The 21,453-nt window shown below is 36.2% G+C and overlaps 3 protein-coding genes across 6 annotated transcripts; 1 reads left to right on the top strand and 2 right to left on the bottom strand.

Moving 5' to 3' along the window:
- Positions 1–225: 225 nt before the first annotated feature.
- Positions 226–8,323, bottom strand: zgc:123258 (uncharacterized protein LOC641502 homolog). 4 transcript variants are annotated; one of them, XM_033983315.2, is made up of 17 exons: positions 8,098–8,323; positions 6,123–6,233; positions 5,815–5,997; positions 5,628–5,717; positions 5,412–5,545; positions 5,070–5,224; positions 4,898–4,994; positions 4,652–4,753; positions 4,383–4,464; positions 3,480–3,554; positions 3,342–3,398; positions 3,109–3,162; positions 2,697–2,796; positions 2,516–2,596; positions 2,265–2,425; positions 1,568–1,601; positions 226–659 (listed from the first exon to the last, which is right to left on the bottom strand). In XM_033983315.2, the coding sequence occupies exons 1-17, from the start codon at positions 8,140–8,142 to the stop codon at positions 619–621; spliced, it is 1,602 nt and encodes a 533-aa protein (XP_033839206.1). In that variant the 5' UTR covers positions 8,143–8,323; the 3' UTR covers positions 226–618. The 4 variants fall into 4 exon arrangements, with proteins under 4 accessions (XP_033839206.1, XP_033839228.1, XP_033839236.1 ...); XM_033983337.2 differs by lacking the exon at positions 1,568–1,601; XM_033983345.2 differs by lacking the exon at positions 3,109–3,162 and having other exon boundaries at positions 8,098–8,319.
- Positions 8,324–13,819: 5,496 nt separating this feature from the next.
- LOC117386044 (putative gonadotropin-releasing hormone II receptor) lies at positions 13,820–15,636 on the top strand. Its single transcript, XM_033983355.2, has 3 exons — positions 13,820–14,383; positions 14,774–14,978; positions 15,167–15,636. Exons 1-3 carry the CDS (start codon positions 13,823–13,825, stop codon positions 15,634–15,636), a joined length of 1,236 nt encoding a protein of 411 aa, XP_033839246.2. The 5' UTR covers positions 13,820–13,822.
- A 1,695-nt stretch (positions 15,637–17,331) lies between these two features.
- On the bottom strand, positions 17,332–20,801 carry wdr93 (WD repeat domain 93). Its single transcript, XM_055230491.1, has 15 exons — positions 20,745–20,801; positions 20,444–20,645; positions 20,297–20,361; positions 20,112–20,190; positions 19,937–20,022; positions 19,776–19,860; positions 19,630–19,702; positions 19,495–19,550; positions 19,174–19,260; positions 18,974–19,105; positions 18,321–18,525; positions 18,093–18,153; positions 17,858–18,014; positions 17,539–17,710; positions 17,332–17,473 (listed from the first exon to the last, which is right to left on the bottom strand). Exons 1-15 carry the CDS (start codon positions 20,781–20,783, stop codon positions 17,368–17,370), a joined length of 1,605 nt encoding a protein of 534 aa, XP_055086466.1. The 5' UTR covers positions 20,784–20,801; the 3' UTR covers positions 17,332–17,367.
- Between the last annotated feature and the right edge of the window lie 652 nt (positions 20,802–21,453).

Below are 21,453 nucleotides of genomic sequence, written 5' to 3' on the forward strand. Positions count from 1 at the left end.
ACACATGTGCACTTTGTTTTACACACCAACAAAGCGCCGCTCAGCCGGTACTGCTCGTTTAACCTGGTCAAGCTTTGTGCTCAAACCATTTCAACCCAAACAACTGAACTGCCCAATTGCAGCATTGCAGTAGCTGAATGACTTTATTAGCAAATTTAAAGAAGTGTATGCCCAGCCCAACTCGTTTATGGACATATTTTTAACAATTAAGTAACCATTTCTGAATGTACTAAACATCAATGATACAAATATTACATACACTAGTTATCAAAATATGTCAATGCTAGCAAATCTTGATTGTGGTGTGATTTAAAACTCAGATATCTAACAAAACAAAAAGGTAATAAAGTGCTTATTTGTTTGACAATATGCAGTTTTATCAAGGCATTTTGTGGAAGTCAAGTCACTACCAAGGAAATCAATTTAAAAAAAATCACTTTAAATACAGACTCACTCTGTCCACAAATTACCTTTCAACAACGCAATCACTATTAATTTAAATTGTACTATTAAAAAATCTTTACCAAAGCACAAATAGCACAATTCCCTTAAGTGTATTAAAACACACAAAAAAAAACAAAAACACTCAGTTGTGCTTAAGGGCAGCAGCTTCATGAATCAGCATTTGTCACCTTCTATGGCTCGCGCAGTTCTTCCCTCTGAAAGACAAGTGGAAAAAATTCTATTTAAATTTAAAATACCACTTAAACATTCACGAGAAAAAGTTTGTAAAACTCTGAGGATTGTTGTTGTTATTAATGGGAATGTGCAAAATAAGCAGGCATCAGGCATCACATCTAAACAAAACAGAATAATGCAAGGTAAACTCCATAGTACTAAATGATCACAGGTTAAACACAGCATGCAGAAAGCAGGAGATAAACACAATATCAGCAATTCATTTTCAATGGCTGTGCTGATGTGTAATGAAGCAGAAAAGGGGCAATTACACAGCGGAAAATCCACAGCCTGTAAGAGTCTCCCATTGTATGTTCAGAAACACTGTTCTCAAAAATGACACCTGACTACAATATGCAGTCTTTAACCCCATTGAAAATCTTTGAAATGTACAAAAGTTGTAGGCAGAACTCCAATTTTCCCATAATCAATGTATTTTTTAAAAATTAACACTTTAATGGCCACTCGATTAGTGAAAATTATGTCTCCTGCTCCATGAACTACTCTGAACTGCTCACAATTTCTGCATAATCCTAACCTTTGAGTTACAACTGTTCCATCAGAAAAGAAAAAAACTGTCAATCAGTATAATCAGGTAGTTAACACAGCCAACATCACTGGGCACATAACGCTGCTGAACATACACTGTTACTCTTACATTTGCCTTGCTAAATCCAGGTGAGTATTTGACCAGCCAGGGTCATTGCTTTTTATGGGCTGGAGCCATCTAGTGGTCATTTCAAGATGCAAACGTATTGACCCCTATTGGTTTATATACCCTGGAAATCAAAGCTTGAATAAAATAGAAATTCTCTAAAAGAGGAGAAGAAATACTTCTAAATTAAATTTTATAACATTAGGAAAAGTGCTAAGGAAGAGAAATCCACACCTGGCAGCAAAGGTTCCCTGGATGAATCCAAGACCTGTTGAAGATAAAGTTAAGAATATTTTTTCTCATTTTCCCCTCTTTTCCATCTGACACAGAAAACAAGGTTTGAGTGAATATACACAAAATGCATTACACCACGCCTGATTTCCAAGAATGTCATGCATGCTAGATTGCAGGTAAAGCCACCCAGGCAAGTGAGAGCTCTTCTAACTTGCAGGGACCTGGAATGCAACTGAAAGCCCCGAGTTTTGCCAAACCAGAACCAACTTGTCCTTCGAGAGTTCCTAGAATTCATTTAGAAATATGCATAGCCTATCTTTGTTTTGTACAACAAGCACAGTTATAGTGTGTTTGACTCTACAATATTTCAATGAATTGTCTGCTAAATTTATTTTAAACTCGTTATGTTTGGACTGGTCATTAAAGGTAAGGTACAGCTCTGCTGCAGAACTTGATTGCAAACCCAGAAGTAAGAACTATGCATGCGTCCAAGAATTCATGCATGGGAATACTAGTGATGTCCCAAAGGGTTAGTGTGAGCTAGGAACTAACTAATAGAACTTAACTTCTACTTCCATGCTTCATGTTATGAAAAATTGGGTCGCTTTAAAAACTATGCCAATCCAATAATCCATTAAGCCAGTTTTAAAAAGAAGTAAGCTTTAAACATTTTAATGGTATTGATTTATTGCCTTACCTCATAGGAAGTTCCAGTCCAAAACCTCCTCATCTCTCCTCTACACCCAGCCACCACTGCAGAGGTTATGAGAGTAAAAGGCACTAGGTAAAGCAGAGCTGGCTGACCCATCCCAGACAGGAGCATGACAGTAAATGTGACGATCATTCCCATGAGATAGGCTTAAAAAAAAGAAGTTTTAAGCATGATTAAATGGGCATAGTACAGAAATTATACATGCTTAAAAATGACTGTATGCACAGATTGTGTACCTGTGCAACAGCTGATGAAGTAGACTTTCCAGCGACTGTTTACCCAAACATCAAATCTGCTGCAGTAAGCAACCAGTAGCCCTAGAGATGTACAAATACTATGCTTTATGAGTTCCATTATTGGCATTACTTCTGCTCACCAAAACTAAATAGAGATGTACATAGTAAAAATAAAAATTACCTGGAACAATAATGTCTCCATAGCCTAGAATAGAGAACTGCATCCCACATAAATTCTGGGCCAATCCCGAAAAGCGAGGAACTCGCATCACTACAGGTAGCTGTGGACACAAAAACTAATTATTTAATTTAAGAAACTAGACAATGGGGCATGGACACAAGCAAACTTCCAACATTAAGGAGCTAGCTTTCTTGAAGATTAATATTTCATTTATGATCAAAAGGCTACACTGGACACCTTCCAGCAGTCAAACATGCTTTTTAGAAATTACAAGCAGGAAAGTAAAAGAATTCATGATATATTCAATTTTCCACATATTTGGCAGGCATGTTGCACATGTAAACAGTGCAGCCAAGCATGACTACGCTTTTTACCAAAAAATTTAAATGGTTAGCAAGAATGGACAGCTTACTTTTTCTGTGGGGGGTTGGGGTTCAGCAGGCACTTCCACCATGTTACCCTGCATCTAGGAGAAACCCAACCCCAGTGCACAGTTAATAAACATACAAGCAGAGCAGATTAGTGCAGATGAGGTTAAATATAAGCAAGCACTAACTCAAGATAAACCTGTTTCATTCTGAAAGGTACTTTGATTGCATTTGATTTAGACAAAGGAGATAGAGCAGCAACCAATTAAAAATGTACCTTTTCTCCAGATGCATCTGGGCCAAGGGCAACCTGCACCATGATGCTGACCCCGTTCTAGAAAAGAATTCATTACAATCTAATGGTAAATGTGTAGTTTGAATGCTAAGAGTTATCTTGTACATGTTCATTACATACCTTGGTGAAAAATGGAGTAATAAAAACAAAGAAGACATCATACAGAAGTAGTAGGCTCAGTAGAATCACACAAATCTGTAACGATTGAGAAAGTGCAATTTAATATGATTTAATCAAGTCAATAGGTAAAATGCACAAATAATGGTATCAGTATAGCTAATATCCTGTCCAGCCTTATACATTGAGGTAATTAGACTATTACCGTACTGGCCATTGTTTACCCAGAATGTCTCATGTTTGAACTTCTATTTATACAAGTTCTGTAGTTGCTTGATATAACACGTTTGGATGAGTTTTGTTACATTTGTGTTTAAAGGAAAGAAATGCCATTTTTACTCTGCACTGGTATTGGTTGATTTCAGATATTAATTTAAAGGCAAAGTATCAATAATGGTGTTAGAATAGAATGGTGCATTTCTAATCAATTTATGATTTTCAGAGACTTCTTTCTAATTTGAAAGATTTTGAGAGGACCTTTCTGCGATCAAAATGTTACATCTTTTGATTTGATTACTTATTGCTATGGAAGACCATTGGCATGCCAAATCCTTCAAATCCAGAAGGAATTCTTATGCCTGAAACTCTTGAATAGCAGTTTCTCTTGAATAGCGGTTTTGAATAACAGTATTGTTTTTGTTGTGAGGTCAAAAGTAGTATCCACTGCAGGTGTAGCACTTTTCCAGTGTACATTATTTGCACATAAAGTACCATGGTAAGAGGAAAATTAATTTGTTTTACACTGGTATGGGTAAAATACACACAAGCTAGGACAATTAAATGAAAGTTCACTTTAAGCTAATAAGTTAGATCAGGTGTTTTATTCAAAACAAAAACACCTCTCCAAACAAACAGACCTAACCAAACAAGACAATTGGTTATACTGTATGCTACGAAAAAACATACCTTAAAATTAGACAGTGAAATTGTTTTTATGAAATTAAGGCAGAAAGCGATGCCAAGGATGTCTTGCAGGATCCAGATCCATCTACAAAAATATAGGTCAACAAAATATAATAGATTGATGTTAATGTTGATGTTCAGTAGTTAATAGTGACAGTGAATTCAATTTAACATCATCATTGAGATTATACTAAAACAAATACACATCACATGAACGACACCAAAATAATTATTTCACTAACATACTGAAAAAGGGTAAGGCAAAACATTACCGGTCTTCATTCCTGTACACGCCCCAAATCACTGCAATAACAATGCACACAGATGCCAGAATAATAGACCTCACAGAAAAGTTCCAATTTCTCACTGAAAACCTATTAAAAAGACAGAGGAAAAAGCTAAGTGAATTACTTTTTCACATTTGGAAGATTGGCATTTGACAAATGGAAATGTTTCAGTATTACATTGTACTGTATGTGTGTTCATAATTAGCTGTTGAAAAAACAATCATAACAAACCTTATAGTGCCACAGCCAATTTTATCCAGCACAGCATCAAAACAGAAAAACAGTGCATTTGCAGATGCCAGGCAGAATATGGCAATGATGACATACACTACAAAGAGAGAAATATTTCAACTATATGATAAACTCACAGAAAATATAGGTAAGTAGATTAAGTTGTACTAACCCAGGATATTGTAGAAGTAGTACATGAGGACAAGCATTCCACACATCACCAAAACTAAGACCACTACTTTAAGAGGGGAATAAAGGAAGAGCTCTCCACTTTCAGCTTTATTTTCACCTCTTCCTCCATCATCATGGGCTTGGCCCAATCGGTCTCTACCACACAGTCAAAGAGTTAGTCACTGTCAGTTCCTCCAATGTTCTTTTTAACAGCAGTAGACCAGACAAGTGAAAGATAAAAACCAAAAAATGAACCATGGAGTTTTGGCCCACAGTCTATGCATATTCAGTACAGTTACAACCTAGAAGTATTTGTGCTGTTTATGCCATCCCATCCACATACCTTTCACTGGCACCACTCCAGAAGCCACCCAAGGCTACTGTCATTACAGCTATTATAAGCATAACTGCAATGCTGGGGTCTATCTTTGCTTGTGGTGGAGCATACAGCTTCACTTGCATCTCCCCAGTGAACACCTACAACGTAAACATTACAAACATTAGAAACAACAGGCCTTATGTAAAACCAATTAATCAAATAAATACAATGCAGTTCAACCTGTTGTGCTTCCAAAAAGTTCCTGTACCTCATAAGTGCTAGAGGAATAGTTACTTTTGAATATTCAGATTCATTGGCTGATGGAGTGATCTGTAATTTCACATTTAAAGTAAAGCTTTGAGTTAGATAGTCCATGGCAGTTGTCCCAGGATAGTTTAAAAATACAAACTGTTCAGACAAATCATACCAAAGTCTGGTTGCTTGCAATAAGCAAAGTAGTAGCTCCAAGTTCTTGAGCAGTCAATGCTTTCTGGCTGAAATCACAGTCTCCACGCATCACCACTACAGCTTTTCCTTTGACAAGGTCTGGGGTGACCCCTGAGCTGTTGCACAGCAATTGTGAGGTCAAATTTACCAAAGGGTATTCAATCTGAAAAGGGAGGTGATACAGGGTAAGTCTTGACTGCAGAAAATAGCATGTTGTATTATTTTTGGCAGAAAACTGTTAAAACACTGTTTTAAGAAAAATTTTATGAGTTCAAAAACCGGACTGACAGCAGTATCAAGGGATTGTGCCAATGGGGTCCATGAGTGATTGTGAACAATGCAGAACTCTCTTTCTGTTTGGCCATCTGATATATGCAAGATCCCCTCCTGGCAGTTTGCCTATGTAATGTACAAACACATTAAAAACATACAGTGGACATTCCTTTTCAGAACAAAGAGTAACAACGCGTTCAATCTATATTGTGTTCTGGGTGATGTGGTATATGACAGAGGCTCAGGCCAGGTTCAGAAGGTTTATTGTATTTCAGATGATAAAAACAAACTGCTGTGAGTGTGAGGATCCCAGCAAGCATTCCTCAACTTAAAGTGTATAGCTCTGTTATATTCTAAATATGTACGTTACGGGCAAAGTTGATAATAATTATGTTTATAGACAAAGTAGGAAACAAATGTTTTATTTTTCCTAGGCATTGTATAGAATGCCTAGTGTCTGTTAGGCAAAGTGTGACAGACAGGTTTTATTGTTGGATTTTATTTTATTTAAGGCATATTTTAGCTTTTTTGTTGGATGAGCAATACAGTGTTTTCAATCGCTTTGACATGCTTCTCGATTGAAAACTGCCACTTGCAAAACAACTTACACAGAGCAAAGAAAATGTTGTGATCAAAACTTTCAGACTTTGGTCATGTGTTTTTCTGTGCTCTTTTATTAATTTGAAAGTGTAGTCTTAGTCCTGCTTTCAGTGACAACAGTCTGCAATAGGGGCTCATACTTTACAGTTACACATATGGATAGGTCGGAAAGAGTGTTTTTTTGTTTTGTTTTTTTTGTTAGTTTTTTGTCTAAAACAATTTTTACATAAATTTAAACACAGTTAAACATTAAAGAAAATGTACATATAGCAGATTTGCATACTGGATTTTACAGTAATTTATCTAAATACCCAAGCTGAAGAAAAACAGAACAGCAAATACATCCAAACCACATTTGCAATATGTAGTGACTATGTGTTCTGGAAAATCGGTCGCATTAACACCAAAATGACACACAGTATACTGTATACAGTATGTCTCTATATTCTTACATTCTGTACTATCTGAGGCCCTGTTTGATTCATGTGTGAAATCTTTTGTTGTTAAATTTTTGGTGCTCACAAATTGTAGTTTTTTCCTGCTATTTTTGAACTTCTGTATTGAAAAGGACAGTGTTTAAGCTAACATTCTTCACCACATGCAAACAGGCCTGTATTATTGAACAGATGATGATCAATGATCATGTAGGTTTCTGAAGTAGAGCTGTCAAGTGTTCTGAGAAAGAGCCTGAGAAATGTGTGAACTGATACGGCCAGATACATGTTTGAACCAAATGATTAAACTAAACTTAGTTTCAGAAAATGTGTTATATTTGTCAATATACCCCTAATGGCAAGCCTCTCAAGCCTAAATGTAACCTACACTAATAAAACTTATTTTTAGGCCCCATTAGGTCCATTTTTTGTTTATCGTGTAATAATAGGAGTAAAAGGATAGCAGTGAGCGACTAGAACTAAAACTAAAACTACCACAAAAAAAAAGTCATAAACCACTGGTAAAGCATAATAGAGAACATCAAAGTGCAAGCTGATTTAACAGAGACTGCCAACTGTTTATTTTCACTTTGCCGGCAATTCTCTACTTTGCCTAAAGGCCATTAGGCAAAATAGAGAATACTGATAATTTCCTACTTTGCCTGGCCATTTCAGACATTTTGTAGAATTCCTGATTTCCTGTAACATATACGTTAAATTATAATTCAAACAACATTACAAGATATCGTAACTGTTTTTGCTAACATTTCATTATCTTTTGAAAATTACACGAAGAAACAAAATAATCGTGTTAAAAGCTCTGTTACATGTGTAGGTCTCACATTTGTGAAATATGAAAAGAGCAAAATGTACAGTAGATAATGTTGGTTAAAGTGATAAACAGCAGCGCGACTCATGAGTTAAGTTTTACTTCCTCGTTCCTTGTATAAACTTACCAGCGACGCCAGGAATATAACAGATAAAATGAGAACACCTCCCATTTTCGTTTGATATGTTTTCCTTTCTTAAACTGGCAGTCTTAAACAAAACTTCGATATTAATTAAAACACATTTAGGCCCTATGTCATCTTCGAATCTGAGCGCTGTCTTCGTTTGTTAGCCATTAGCCATTAGCCATTACCCAGAAGCTACTTCCTGTATTGGCTCTGGACCGCTATGAGCACGTGACCATAGGAAAGTCCCTTTAAATAAACCACAGGAGAACTGTTCAGTTCCAGCAGCCATGTTCTAACTGTAGAATTCTACTCAAGAAGATGCATTTAATTGATTAAGTATTTTAACTAAGTTAAGGTCGGGTTATTAAGACCACACATATGCCACTATATGTCTATTTGAATCATTTAATCAATGTTTTGTTTTTGTTAGTTTTTTTTTTCCACATTATTGTCTTGGAAATTTGCTTTTTTTCCAATCACAAGATGGCTACCACAGTTGCCATGGCAGCGTAATACTGGTATCTCTAGCCTTTATTAAGTGAGGTAAAGTGGAGTTATTAAAAACCCATCCTGCAAAAAAAACAATAAAAAAAATAAAAAATAGACCCATCCTGCAAACATCCTATCAGTTAACATAAACTACACCGAAATAAAGATAATTACTTCATTAGAAGTATTTTTACAGCCCAAAATAAAAACACCCCAACTTGTAACTTTTTGGGTGAAGGGTTTACCACCTGGTGGTCTGAGAGATTTTTACTTTCCGTGGAACATTCTAAATAATGCTATAAAACTGATATCTCCATGGAGAATGTTCCAAAGTTTGTTTTTAATTGCATGCAAGTGGTATGTCGGTGCTATAAGATCATATTCCATTCCAAAAACTAGCAATGCATAATTAAAAGCCAACTATTGAGAGCTGAAATTAGTGTCTCTGCTTTTTGTATTGTGAAATGCATTGACTCCCTATGATATTTATTTTCCTCAATTCAAGTCAATATAGCCTAGGACCTATATTATTCAGCCTTATGGCCAGGTATGATTCATTCTGCTAAGCATAAAATGGACCCAATGACCTTATGCTGAGATAACACACCTAATATGGTATTTTTAGCTTACACATTTGCTGCTTGTTAGTTTGAAGCCTACAATCATAGTTTGTTTTGTTTTTTCTTCAAATAGGCTAGGCATATATTGAATAAATAAATATCATGCCAAAATATATATAATAATAACAATAAGAACAATAATAATAATAATAATAATAATAATAATAATAATAATAATAATAATAATAATAATAATAATAATAATAATAATAATAATAATAATAATAATAATAATAATAATAATAATAATAATAATAATAATAATACATTTATTCAATATAATTTATGTAATGTATTTATTTAATTATTAAAGAGCCTGTGGCCATGCTTACTGAATGGCATGAAGGCAAAGTTTATTTGTAAGCCACAATTTCACACAGTGCTCAAAGTATAGTCCTGTCTCACATCTTCAGGAAGACTGTTCCATGTTTTAGCTCCATAAAACTGAAATGCAGATTCCACATGTGTAGTCCTGACTCTGGCCACCAGCAGGAACCTGGTCTCTGAAATCCTCAAAGTGTGAGATGGTTAATATGGCACTAACATGTCAGAGATATACTTTGGTGCTAGGCCATGGAGAGACCTCTACACAAGCAGAGCTGCTTTAAAGTTTAAAGTGAGCCACAGGAGCCAGTGCAGAGACCTGAGCATGGGACTGTGCCCAGGACCTCCTGGTTCTAGTCAGGACCCAAGCAGCAGCATTCTGGAGCTGTCTTAAGGCTCGTACGTAACCTGGCAATTTTGTATTTGTATTTGTCTTTTTGTATTTTTGAAGCTAAAGATAAATATTGTCCTATGCAATGCAGGAATTACAAAGAATTACAAAAAATATGTTTTCATTAACTTGCAATCATGCAGTCTCTTTAGATGTGATCAATTAAATAATAAAAGCATTTAAGACACTATGTATTAAGTATATTTGTAAATCCTTATTTGTGACTTCAACGATGGCTACACCTCCGGATAAATTATTTTAATCAGTCAAGTATTTTCTCTAGCTATTGTTTGGCTCTGTTTTTCATCAAAATTAATGAAGACTTCCTGAGAGACAGGCTTTCATTGAGGCGTAAATCAAGCCGGAAGAGCAAGGTGACTGTAAATAAAATGTTTTGGGTCAGCATGCTCTAAACAGGGGAAGGAAAGAAATCACATATTGTAGCTATCCATTCTTCCATCATTTTTTTTTTTTTAGAAAGGCTAATGTGTTTTCATGTCAAATTAAAAATCAGCCTCCAATACTCTGCATTTTCTCCTCTATAAATATGTCTTCTTTTACATTTCATATATTCCATAAACTTCTTTTAATCATCCAAGTCTGGTATTTCTGATATTTTGTCTTCTGTTCAAACAACATGAGCTTATCCCTGTATCTCTGTATTATTTTAGACTTTGATGGTAATTTTTTCAAACCTAGTCCATGCACTGTACATAATAGCCTAATGACAATTATAATATGATTAGATAATTATGTCTCTCTTTAAGATAAGTGCTGCCCACTTTCAACAGCTACTTTTCACATCACAGGTGGAAATGAAACACACTTCATAGTGTCACAGACACTAATGAACAGAAGGACGTGTCATGCCGCACGCACAGATTACCTGAGTGTAACCTGAACTGAGTTCAATCTTGCTTCCTGAAAATTAGAGACATTAAAAAAATTAAATGTAATCTAGAAAAAATGGTCCATGCTCTTGTCTCTTCAAGGCTAGATTATTGTAATGCATTACCAGTATATGCAGGTATTAGTCAAAAAATTATGAAATGCCTCCACACTGTATATAACTCAGTAGCAAGACACTGATACTAGTCTTCCTACACTTGCTCCCCATCAACTTTCAAATTGAGTTTAAAATTTTCTCAATAACTTTTAAAGCACTTGATGGCCTCAGCCCCTATTATATTACAGACCTTCTATGTCTCTATGTACTGTTAAACATCCACTTATATAGAATGGCATCTGCCCACTTTTTATCTGCATGTAAAGCACTTTGTAACTCTGTTACTCTGAAAAGTGTTTTTATGATGATAATAATAATAATAATAATAATAATAATAATAATAATAATAATAATAATAATAATAATAATAATAATAATAATAATAATAATATATGTTTCACCTTTGCATTTCAAACTTTGTGAACCAGATACAGGGATGGTGAAAATTAGAATGTCATATTATCATTTAAAATACATTTTTAAAAATGTATCATTTATACCACATTATTATTAATTGATGTATGTATGCTGCAGACTTAAACCTGGCGACCTGAGGTCTTAGAAGTATAATGCTCAATCAGGACCATTTATCAACTACACAGTACTGTGCATATGTATTTCGAAAATAATGCATGCTCTAAGACAATACATTTGCCTTCAGTGATATTATGCAAGCTTTTCTGCTTCCCACCAATCTGCTAGCCCTCAGATGGGGTAATATGACCCTGCTCGGTTTATTATTTTAGTCTCACAATTTAGTTTTCTTTGCAAACATAGACCTGCAATTTCCCAGGACTTCCATAGCGGAGTGCACCATTATGGATAGATATAGACAATTCTCAAGCAGCTTGTTCCAGTTGTGATTTTGAAGCTGGATATTGGCCTTGTTAAAGAGATAAGCAATAGAGTGAACCAAATTTAATGGGCAGTTTGTTGACTCATCTAAGCATCACCACAAAGCCTGCTATAAACAACCAAATCTGAGTGATGTGAACAAACAGCAATGTCTTAGTCACTGGTCACATTGAGCCCGCACACTGTCACTATTCTTATCTTTCTTCATTTGTATTAGTTTACTAGAATGTACATTAGTGGTTCATTATATTGCTGCAATAACCTTCATAGTGTATTCTATATCTCATTAAAATTAAGAGTCAATTACTGCTTTATAACTGTTTCCAAAGATTTCCGGCCAGGGTTAAAATGTGTTGCTAATTAACTGAAGTGTTGAATACATGCGTGGGTTAGGCAAGGTTTCTAACACTCCAATCAAATGAAAATGAATAAAATAGTCTATGTAAATGCAGGCATACAGTGAGCTAAAGATGACAGACAGTGGCTGCAGGTATATGCCAAAGTGATTTGCATAGATCTAAAGCTAAGCAGTAGTAATACAATTAATCCTTGCTGTCTCACTTCTTTGACCTGCATGTACAACCAATAGGGGAAAGATATTATCATAGAAAGAGACTAGTCATTAAAGACTTAGATATATGCTCCATTATATTACATTTAAAGACTAAAAACGTGACCCTTTAAAAATCTTATAGAACAATGACAAAGTACAAACAAATAATCTGGTGTGAACCTTTCCTTTTTTTCTATTTTATTTCTCTATGCTGTAGTTGCTGTAGCCACACTACTAAAACACAGTAACACTTGCAAAAACTGACATAAAATGTTTTTTGTTTTTTTTTTCCTTATCTGGCACTGCCATCCTTTTTATTTATTTATTTATTTTAATTTTTTTTGTCTATTTATTTTTATCCCAAAGCCCCTAATAAGTTCTTTTAGATAGTAGACCTAACTAAATCAATTTATTTCCAATTGCTACGATTTGTTTTCTCCATTGGCCGTCCGTCTGCAGCGATAATGGGGGTTGCACCGAGGTTAGACCACTCCCCGAGGGGGACATCTCACGCCTCTCATTGGTAAAGGCAACAGCTCCATGGAAGGGTCCATAGAAAAAGCGCCTGCGACGCGCACAGGAGACGCACCATGAAGAACGCGTCTTGAAGATCGCAGGCTGCTGTGGTACCTGCTGCAACCTCCCCAAACTCAAACATACTACACGGACGAGAAGAAGGATGCCCGGAAAAAACACATAACAAGACAAGACAAATAACTTTTTTTTTTTTTTTGCATTAATGTTCGTCAATGACCTACTCGAACCTGAACCATTTTCCACAGAATGTTAAGGTAAGTTCAGCGCATGTTTAAATAACCTAATACTACTAAGTTGTAAGTAGCCTAGTAAATTGTAATTCAAATAGAGACGTGCTTTTTCGTCCCAGGCCCATTTTATTTATGTCCATAAAATAGCCTTAACAATGTCGAAATAACTGGCAATGGAACAATGCACATGATTAACTACTAAATATTATTTGGTATTGTTCAGTGGGTTTGAGATTGTAAATAGGCATACATATCAGAGATCTCATTGCGGTTTGATTTATTTATTTTTGTTTAAATAGTGGTGTGAATTGTAAATAACATGCCATATTGATCATGGTTTAATAATCCAATAGCTGCAGACCATCCACCTCTCTACTCGAATTTTGGAATGTTAACTGGCCATCTCTTCCAGACCTTCATGTTTCCATCTGACTGCCTAGCAATGTGAATAAGCTGTGTAAAGCCTTGCTTATTATTTCCTCTTGATGAGCCTCAGCAACCAGTCTTGCTCAGCGTCTGTACAATCTGTCATCTCATTTCTTTAATCAACCATGGGCAAGACTCTCAGGAACTGAGCGCCTGTCCTCCTCTTTACTACCTTTTAGTCATAGAGTTTGTTACTTTGTGCATTACTTCTCAGCACCAGACTCATTTGTGTTCTATCTGACTCTGTTTGTTTCTAGCACAGCTGACCTTCATGAGGTTTGAGCAGAATAGTACATGCTGCACAAAATGAACACTACCATGAGTGAGTGTGCAGTGAATATGTGTTATCTGATGACTGACCCCTCGCTCAACCTCACCTGTGACTTTTCCTTGGCACTCTCCAACTGGACCAATGGTACCGCCAACCCTCAGCTGCCCACTTTCAGCACAGCAGCCAAAGTCAGAGTCATCATCACCTTCATCCTTTGTGTCATATCTGCATTTTGTAATCTGGCCGTGCTGTGGGCTGCACACTGTGATGGCAAGCGCAAGTCTCACGTCCGAGTCCTCATAATTAACCTAACTGTGGCAGATCTACTGGTGACCTTCATAGTGATGCCAGTGGACGCCTTCTGGAACATAACTGTTCAGTGGCTGGCCGGGGATATTGCCTGCAGGCTCCTAATGTTTCTGAAGTTGCAAGCTATGTACTCATGCGCTTTTGTCACTGTAGTGATTAGTCTCGACAGACAGTCGGCCATTCTCAACCCTCTGGCAATCAATAAGGCTCGAAAGAGGAACCAAGTGATGCTGACTGTAGCATGGGGCATGAGCTTGGTGCTGTCAGTACCACAGGTCAGTAAAGTGATGCACCTAAAAATACTGTTAAAACCATTATAAGGCTACACACACACACGCACCCACACACACACACACACACCCACGCGCGCGCACCCCCCCCCCCCCCCCCACACACACACACATATAAACTGTACTATTAGGAATAATTATGTGGAATGAGTCAATACATCAACCATATGTGCACCCTTTTATGTTGCTAATTAAAGGCAGTAGTGATGTGTATGCATATTCATAGTTTCCACATAATATTCATAGTTTTCACATACACAGACAGACAGCAATTTCTACTTTGATCTTGAAGCACTGCACATACAATAGATACAGTTAGGATAATGAGAGTGTGTGGACCAGTAACTCTAATACCTTGTGTGCTTTTCTCTTTAGCTGTTCCTCTTCCACAGTGTAACTATTTGCCATCCAGTACACTTCACACAATGTACCACTCGAGGGAGTTTTAATTTCCAATGGCATGAGACGGCCTACAACATGTTCACCTTCTCCTGCTTGTTCCTGCTACCACTGGTCATCATGATCACCTGTTACACCAGGATTTTTTGTGAAATATCCAAACGTTTGAAAAGGGACAACTGTAAGTTTGTTTAATAATTTAACTTATTTACATTATAAAACAAGAAATCTTCTTAAACCTGGTATAATTCTGTATAATAATTATACCAGGTTTAAGAAGATTTCTTGTAGTTTTTAATAATAGTAGCCTAGTATGATACTTTCTGTAAATAATTAAACACAGTTGATTGATTTGATGTTATATTTTAGTGCCACCAAATGAGATGCATTTGCGATGCTCCAAAAACAACATTCCCAGAGCCCGGATGAAGACTCTGAAGATGAGTATTGTCATTGTGGTGTCATTCATTGTTTGCTGGACTCCATACTACCTGCTGGGCCTGTGGTACTGGTTCTTTCCTGATGACCTGGAGGGAAAAGTGTCTCTGTCTCTGACTCATATCCTCTTTGTATTTGGCCTGGGGAATGCTTGTCTTGACCCTATCATCTACGGCCTCTTCACCATCCACTTCAGAAAAGGATTGCGAAGGTTTTATCACAAGGCTGCTGCACCAACAGACACAGAGAATAACACCGTCATTACTGGATCCTTTACATGCAATGTCAACTCATTGCAATTGAAGGAGGTAAGCCACAGCGCCCGGGAGAGCTTCATGTTGTTGAGCAATAATCATGTGCTGCAAAACAATCCAGACTCAAAAGATGAGTGTGTCTTATGAAATACTGAAAATAATGCATACAGCCTAGTTGATTAATTTTAGACTTTCATTGTGGAGCAACACTTCATAAATTCAAGACTATTACTATTATGTTTGACCAATCATGAATATCGCTTATTTTGCTTAAAATAATAGATTTTTTGTGTGTCTGCACTGTGCGCAATTTTGTCACCCAAAAACACTGGAAACTTATGGAACTAAAATGACAAACCTCAGGAGAACCAAGCGCCTTCCACATACAGCTGCATACGTACAGCTTTATGTTGTTTTTTGAGGTCTTGAAGCTCTTGGTTAACCTGAGAAGGACCCTCAGGCCAGCACAGCCTATAATCACTAATGAGTCAGAGTGGCCAAATGGAAAGTCCCTTTCCATTCTACAACAGTGACACATTGATTTTTTAAAAAGACAACGGGCCACTTAAAATAAATCATCGTTCGCCTTTTGACACATGCCTGTGTATTCATGAGATGTCTTTAACAAAGAAGAACCTCTGAGTCTATCATTTAGTGAGTTCAGTCCAGGTTATCATATAACAGCTTATCATATCTAATTATCTGTTCTTTTATTTCATTTTATTAGAAGCAGTTGAAATAGTTAAAATTGATATCTGGAGCAGTAATTTCAAATTTTAACACATATGATGCCCCTTGATAATGTGCAGTTTTGAAAATGATATAAATGCTTTTTTGCAGTTAAAAATCTATTTTACTCATACTTTTACTGTTCGATTCATGGGTCAAAGTATTAGGGATCTCTGCCCAATCAAAGCTTTTCAGATTTTAATTAGGACTCCAAACATGTTTAAATCTAAGACAGACAAGCTACTAGAATACAAATCACTCAATACCTGTCAAAAAAGGTTTGGGCCAATGCCAGTAGCCTTGAATTGAGACCAATAGGTTTGCTGTGGATTGTGGCTGAAGATGTGTATATTGTCCATTGATTACAATGGAAAAGAGTAAAATAAATTGCGGTAAATACTACTACTATTACTAATAATAATAATGATAATTCATTCAACACCTGGTGATGGTAAGTTACTATTGTTGCGACAGCTGCCCTGGGGGATATTGGCTGCCAATCTGTGCCCACCACCAATTACTCACATGTACCACATTTAGATTAGGTAAGGCTAGGTTGACTCTTGCTTAAGAACACAGTGATAGTTTGCACTATGGCACCTGGTATTCCCAGAGGTTTCCCGACTACTCAGCAGTCCCAACCCTGCTTAGCTCTGAGTTGGGCATTCTCAAGATGGTATGGCTATGGATCATAGAGGTAATAATACTAATGTTTTATTTTTGGTACTGTTCCTCATTCAATCACCCTGGGGTGGGAAGCAATGCCTTATAAATAAAAATTTACCATGGTATACATTAAATAAAATGCACGAAAATGGGGTCACTATTAGCGTGAAGTGCAAACATGACAATTATATAATAATCACACATCAGTGACCAATTCTTCTACCCAGTTTTAAATGAAACTTACACTATAGCAACCAAGTCATCATAACTGTGCCTATGAATCCATAGGCACAGATATATAAACATTTTCACTGACAAAGACATGGTTCAATTGGTCCCATACACTTAACACATTTTAGCAAATAATAACCATATTAATATATTTATTAATTTAATATTTTTATTTTCACAGAAGTGAGTTAATTGTACATTGTATTAAATGCCATATCTAATCAAAAATGTATAGTTTATATATTCTTCTCTTCAAACGTGGTTTGTCGAATACCTTTGCTTTATCAACACTGATGTTTCCTGAAGCTGTCTCCATGTTTTCCTTATGTCTTTGGCCCTTTTCTGTGCCGATAGTGTCCTTAAAGTACACAAACAATCAATATTTGTTCTGATTAAACTTAACTGAATAAAAAAGATACCAACCTGTCTTGTAGATACCGGTTTGATAAATCGTTAAGTGTGACAAAGTGGCATGTGTTCTGTTCCTTTGAGTCTAAGGGTGTAATTATGTATGGCTTAACAATTTCACACTCTCCAAAGCAGAAAATGTAAAGTTGATTATGGCCATCTTCTGTAGAAAGAGGATCCTTGGCATCTACAAGTGTTTCTAATGTTACTGACCGTTAAGACAAATTTGATCAACTTTTTCCATACCGTACAAAATATACAATTTGATAAGACATGAAAGGTAAATAACTCATCAGAAGTATATTAATTGTTTTTGTTTGTAGTATTCCTTTACCTTGGATGAGTAGAGAGTGGTGTCGACTGTTAAGAGCAAAGAGGGGATTGCAGGAGGCAGCAAGCGCATGCTTTGCAGGTAGTATCAAAGAGCACACATTTGTTTTATTAATGACATCTTGAAGGTATATTTTACCATTTCTTTGAATCACAAGTATCTGTCCAGCAAATAAAGAAAATATCGCTTGTGACAAAAGTATATTATTATTATTATTATTAGGTTTTTTTATTACTACCAAGGCTTGCAGAAATGGCACAGCTGCAGTGGCAGTTGGGAGGTCACCAATGTCTTTTACCCTGTAAGAAAATAAAAAGTGTGAATATGTTACATTCTCTGACTACTGTTTGTCTGACTAACACAGTAGTCAGACAAACAAACCGATGAACAAACAGATGAACATTATGACACGCACACACACATTATATGCACATAGTTATTATATACTGAGTGTGGATTGTTAAACCTGTCAGTCAATTGTAGCGTATGCAATTCCTTTCCTCGTCCTATAATTATTATTGTATACATTGCTCCACTTTTGCACTTTACTAAAATTTGGAGCTTGGCATCACTGTAGGAGTCATCCACAGACCCAGGACAGTAATCCATGAAATGAATCCCAGAAATGGCAATGTCCACATCTGACATGGACAAGACAGACAACTGAGAACCTGTACAACATACACAAATAAGAACAGTTACTGTGTGTGAACAACAAAACCCAAATGCATCCATAGTTTATATCACACCAGTATAACCCTTAAGAAGATCCCCATGACTCTACAGCAGGAGGCCATCTAATAAATCTTATCAAAGTAAGAGCCGATTGATTCACTTTGTGAATGTGTGTTACTCCTTTCATGTATTGAATGTGCAGATCAATGCATCACATTGGTTAAGCATTGTGACGAGTAGATGTGAACAGTTTCCAGTTTCAGAAAAAAATATCTAGAAAAAGGGTGTCTCAAGAGACATTTTAATGGCTAGTTTTACAAACTGAATGTAACAGACATATTCATATAAATACTAAAACTCAATGTTAGTGGGTAAATTGCTACTGTGCATTTTAGTGAGAGAAAAGCATAAGAAATAAAGAATCAAGCTTTAGTACAAACTTACCAGAGTTTCTGTCCCAAATACACACCATAGTGTCAGAGAGACCGAGGGCTATGTAGTGAGTGCACTCACTAACTGCTGAACAAACTATTTTATTTGCATTTGGCCATAACACTCCAGGCAAACATTGAAAATCTGAAAAACATCAAAAATGTATTTTGTCTGTTTGTTACAATTTAAAATCCAAATTGCTTAGGTTCTACCAGATTTGTTTTTGGCTGCTTTTTGGAGTGAGAACTGAAGAAGATGTTTGCTTCCACTCCACCACATGCAGAAAGCATTAGGCAAGTCTATGTATTGAAAAAAATAAATATGTCCATAAACGGTAATATGTCCTAGCAGATATGGTTAATACAGTTTTTTTTCCAATGAATGTTTCCCTCACATCACTCTATACAAGACAAAAGGTTGAGTTAAAACCTTTACTGTCATGTTTCTGCAATGTTCAGCTTTATAGTGGGACCAGACAATTGTTTGATTAAAAACAATATCTCATTTCACAGAAATACAGTGTTATTACAAACCTGTGTTCTCTTTTCTCTCACCAGATAATGGCAGAAGAAAGTGTACAGTACAGGCTCTAAATGACACAACATAAATTTATGAATTACATTAATTTACACAACTGTCATAAAAATACATCACATGTTCATTCATACCCTGCCACACTACACTTTCCATCCAAGGCCAGACAATGTGAGTCAAACTGAGAGGGACTTTCTGAAACAGTGTCTAGAAAATAAAATAAATCTATCCATATTGCTGTGCAATTTACTCATAATAATAGGCTGTATTGTAAACATACCCAACACACAATGTAGTGGCTTGATTTTATTTATCACTGCAACAGGAGACCAGTTAACTTCTGATACTTTTGTAGCATTTGAATCCTGTTACAGAGGTAAAAGACATGGTTGTCGATGGTTGGTTAATGTATTGTTTAAGCCTGGTTGAGTTGTACTTTACTTGTTTTTGAGAAAAAGCAGATCCCAACTCCCTAAGCCATGACTCGGTTGGAAAATAAAATACTTCAAGCCAAACAGCACCATTGCCTGAAAAAAAAAAAGACTATTACCACACACATAGGCTATAGTGTAGTAGGCCTGCACTTGTTTTTATTTTGAGTTGACATCTTACTTACAGCTCAGTGAAGCAATGCCATAATCTCCTCCCCGAGACAACTGAAGTGAGATGCAAATACTTCGATTGTTGATATTCTCCTATAAATAGCATTTTATTTGTTATTGCATACTTGAATGGTCACAACCCCACACAATGTATGAAATTAAAATTACTCAGAACACTGCAGAGAAGCAGTAATTATACCATTGTGTTAATGATGCTGAGAAGATTAATCATTTCTGACCAAAATATTAGGATTCTGGCAACACCTGGAGAGGATATATTGTTAACTTGGACAATAAAGTTGCTTTTCATACATTTATTTTCTTCAGAAACAAAGCTTCGCTTTACCCATGTCATCAATCGTTCCAAGCAAGTAAGTCTCCTCTGCCACTTTGGTCATTTGAATAGATGTTATTTCTGTCCTGTCTTGTGACCACTCTGCAGCACACCTGAAAGAGGACGCACACCACAGAGACAGTCCTCTGGAGTGGCCAATACTCATGTACAGACCATCTTCTGATAATGCCAGGCAGGTGACATTCTCTGGCAGCTGGTGGATATAAATGATCAAAATAAACAGACAACTTAGCTTAACGTTATATGTTGTTATACGAATAATTGTATAATTGACGTGATTGAAGAGATTTACCGGATGCACATCAGACGTGTTTAATACAGGCGTTTCCATTTGCTCAATTGTGCATCCAGGATTTGCTCTAATGTAACGTAGTGTTAATATAATGTCTAAAAGATATAGGACATAAAGACAAGTGAGTAAACGCTTATTGTAGCTTAGCTAGGCTAATGGCTGACTAGCGTGTAGTTTGTCTATACTGTGGTTCTGGTTATGGCTACAACGATTTTGTAAAATTAAAAACAGTGTTTAGACAATTTGACTCACAGATATCCGCTGTTCATTATCGATATAAGCCTTTTGTAGATGTGTGTTGATTGTGACGTTTTGTTTACATTTGCTAGAGCGTGCGCAGCGTTCTCGTTGCCATGGTTACAGGCGCCCGTGGAGAACGTGCACGCGGCTGGACGCGTCTCCCTGTGCACTCTGCACTACACCAGAGTGGTCCTATTTAGAGACTTGACATTATGTACAGGCCACATTACTGTAGTACTGAGCCAGGACAGGGGCGGAACCATACAATGATGTGTGTGTGTGTGTGTGTGTGTGTGTGTGTATGTATGTATATATATATATATATATATATATATATATATATATATATATATATATATATATATATATATATATATATATATATATATATATATATATATATATATATATATATGACCTAGGGAGGGCTGGGGTATAGGAATCCATATTTGGGTCCAATCTTTATTAT

Source organism: Periophthalmus magnuspinnatus, chromosome 3 (assembly GCF_009829125.3).
Source record: "Periophthalmus magnuspinnatus isolate fPerMag1 chromosome 3, fPerMag1.2.pri, whole genome shotgun sequence".
In the NCBI taxonomy this organism is placed as follows: Eukaryota; Metazoa; Chordata; class Actinopteri; order Gobiiformes; family Gobiidae; genus Periophthalmus; species Periophthalmus magnuspinnatus.

Bases quoted from the DNA above. Each gene is read 5' to 3' on its own strand.
- wdr93 (XM_055230491.1), bottom strand. From the start codon at position 20,783: ATGGAAACGCCTGTATTAAACACGTCTGATGTGCATCCG. The intron at 18,154-18,320 runs GTTTAACAATCC...ATTTTCTTACAG, and splicing joins ACGCTACAATTGACTGACAG to GGTAAAAGACATTGGTGACC. The intron at 18,015-18,092 runs GTAGTAATAAAA...TTTGCTGGACAG, and splicing joins TGCCATTTCTGCAAGCCTTG to ATACTTGTGATTCAAAGAAA.
- zgc:123258 (XM_033983315.2), bottom strand. From the start codon at position 8,142: ATGGGAGGTGTTCTCATTTTATCTGTTATATTCCTGGCGTCGCTG. The intron at 5,718-5,814 runs GTATGATTTGTC...GTGAAATTACAG, and splicing joins TTGCAAGCAACCAGACTTTG to ATCACTCCATCAGCCAATGA. The intron at 2,597-2,696 runs GTAATTTTTATT...GTACATCTCTAG, and splicing joins TGGAGACATTATTGTTCCAG to GGCTACTGGTTGCTTACTGC.
- LOC117386044 (XM_033983355.2), top strand. From the start codon at position 13,823: ATGCTGCACAAAATGAACACTACCATGAGTGAGTGTGCAGTGAATATG. The intron at 14,384-14,773 runs GTCAGTAAAGTG...TTTTCTCTTTAG, and splicing joins TGGTGCTGTCAGTACCACAG to CTGTTCCTCTTCCACAGTGT. The intron at 14,979-15,166 runs GTAAGTTTGTTT...GTTATATTTTAG, and splicing joins ACGTTTGAAAAGGGACAACT to TGCCACCAAATGAGATGCAT.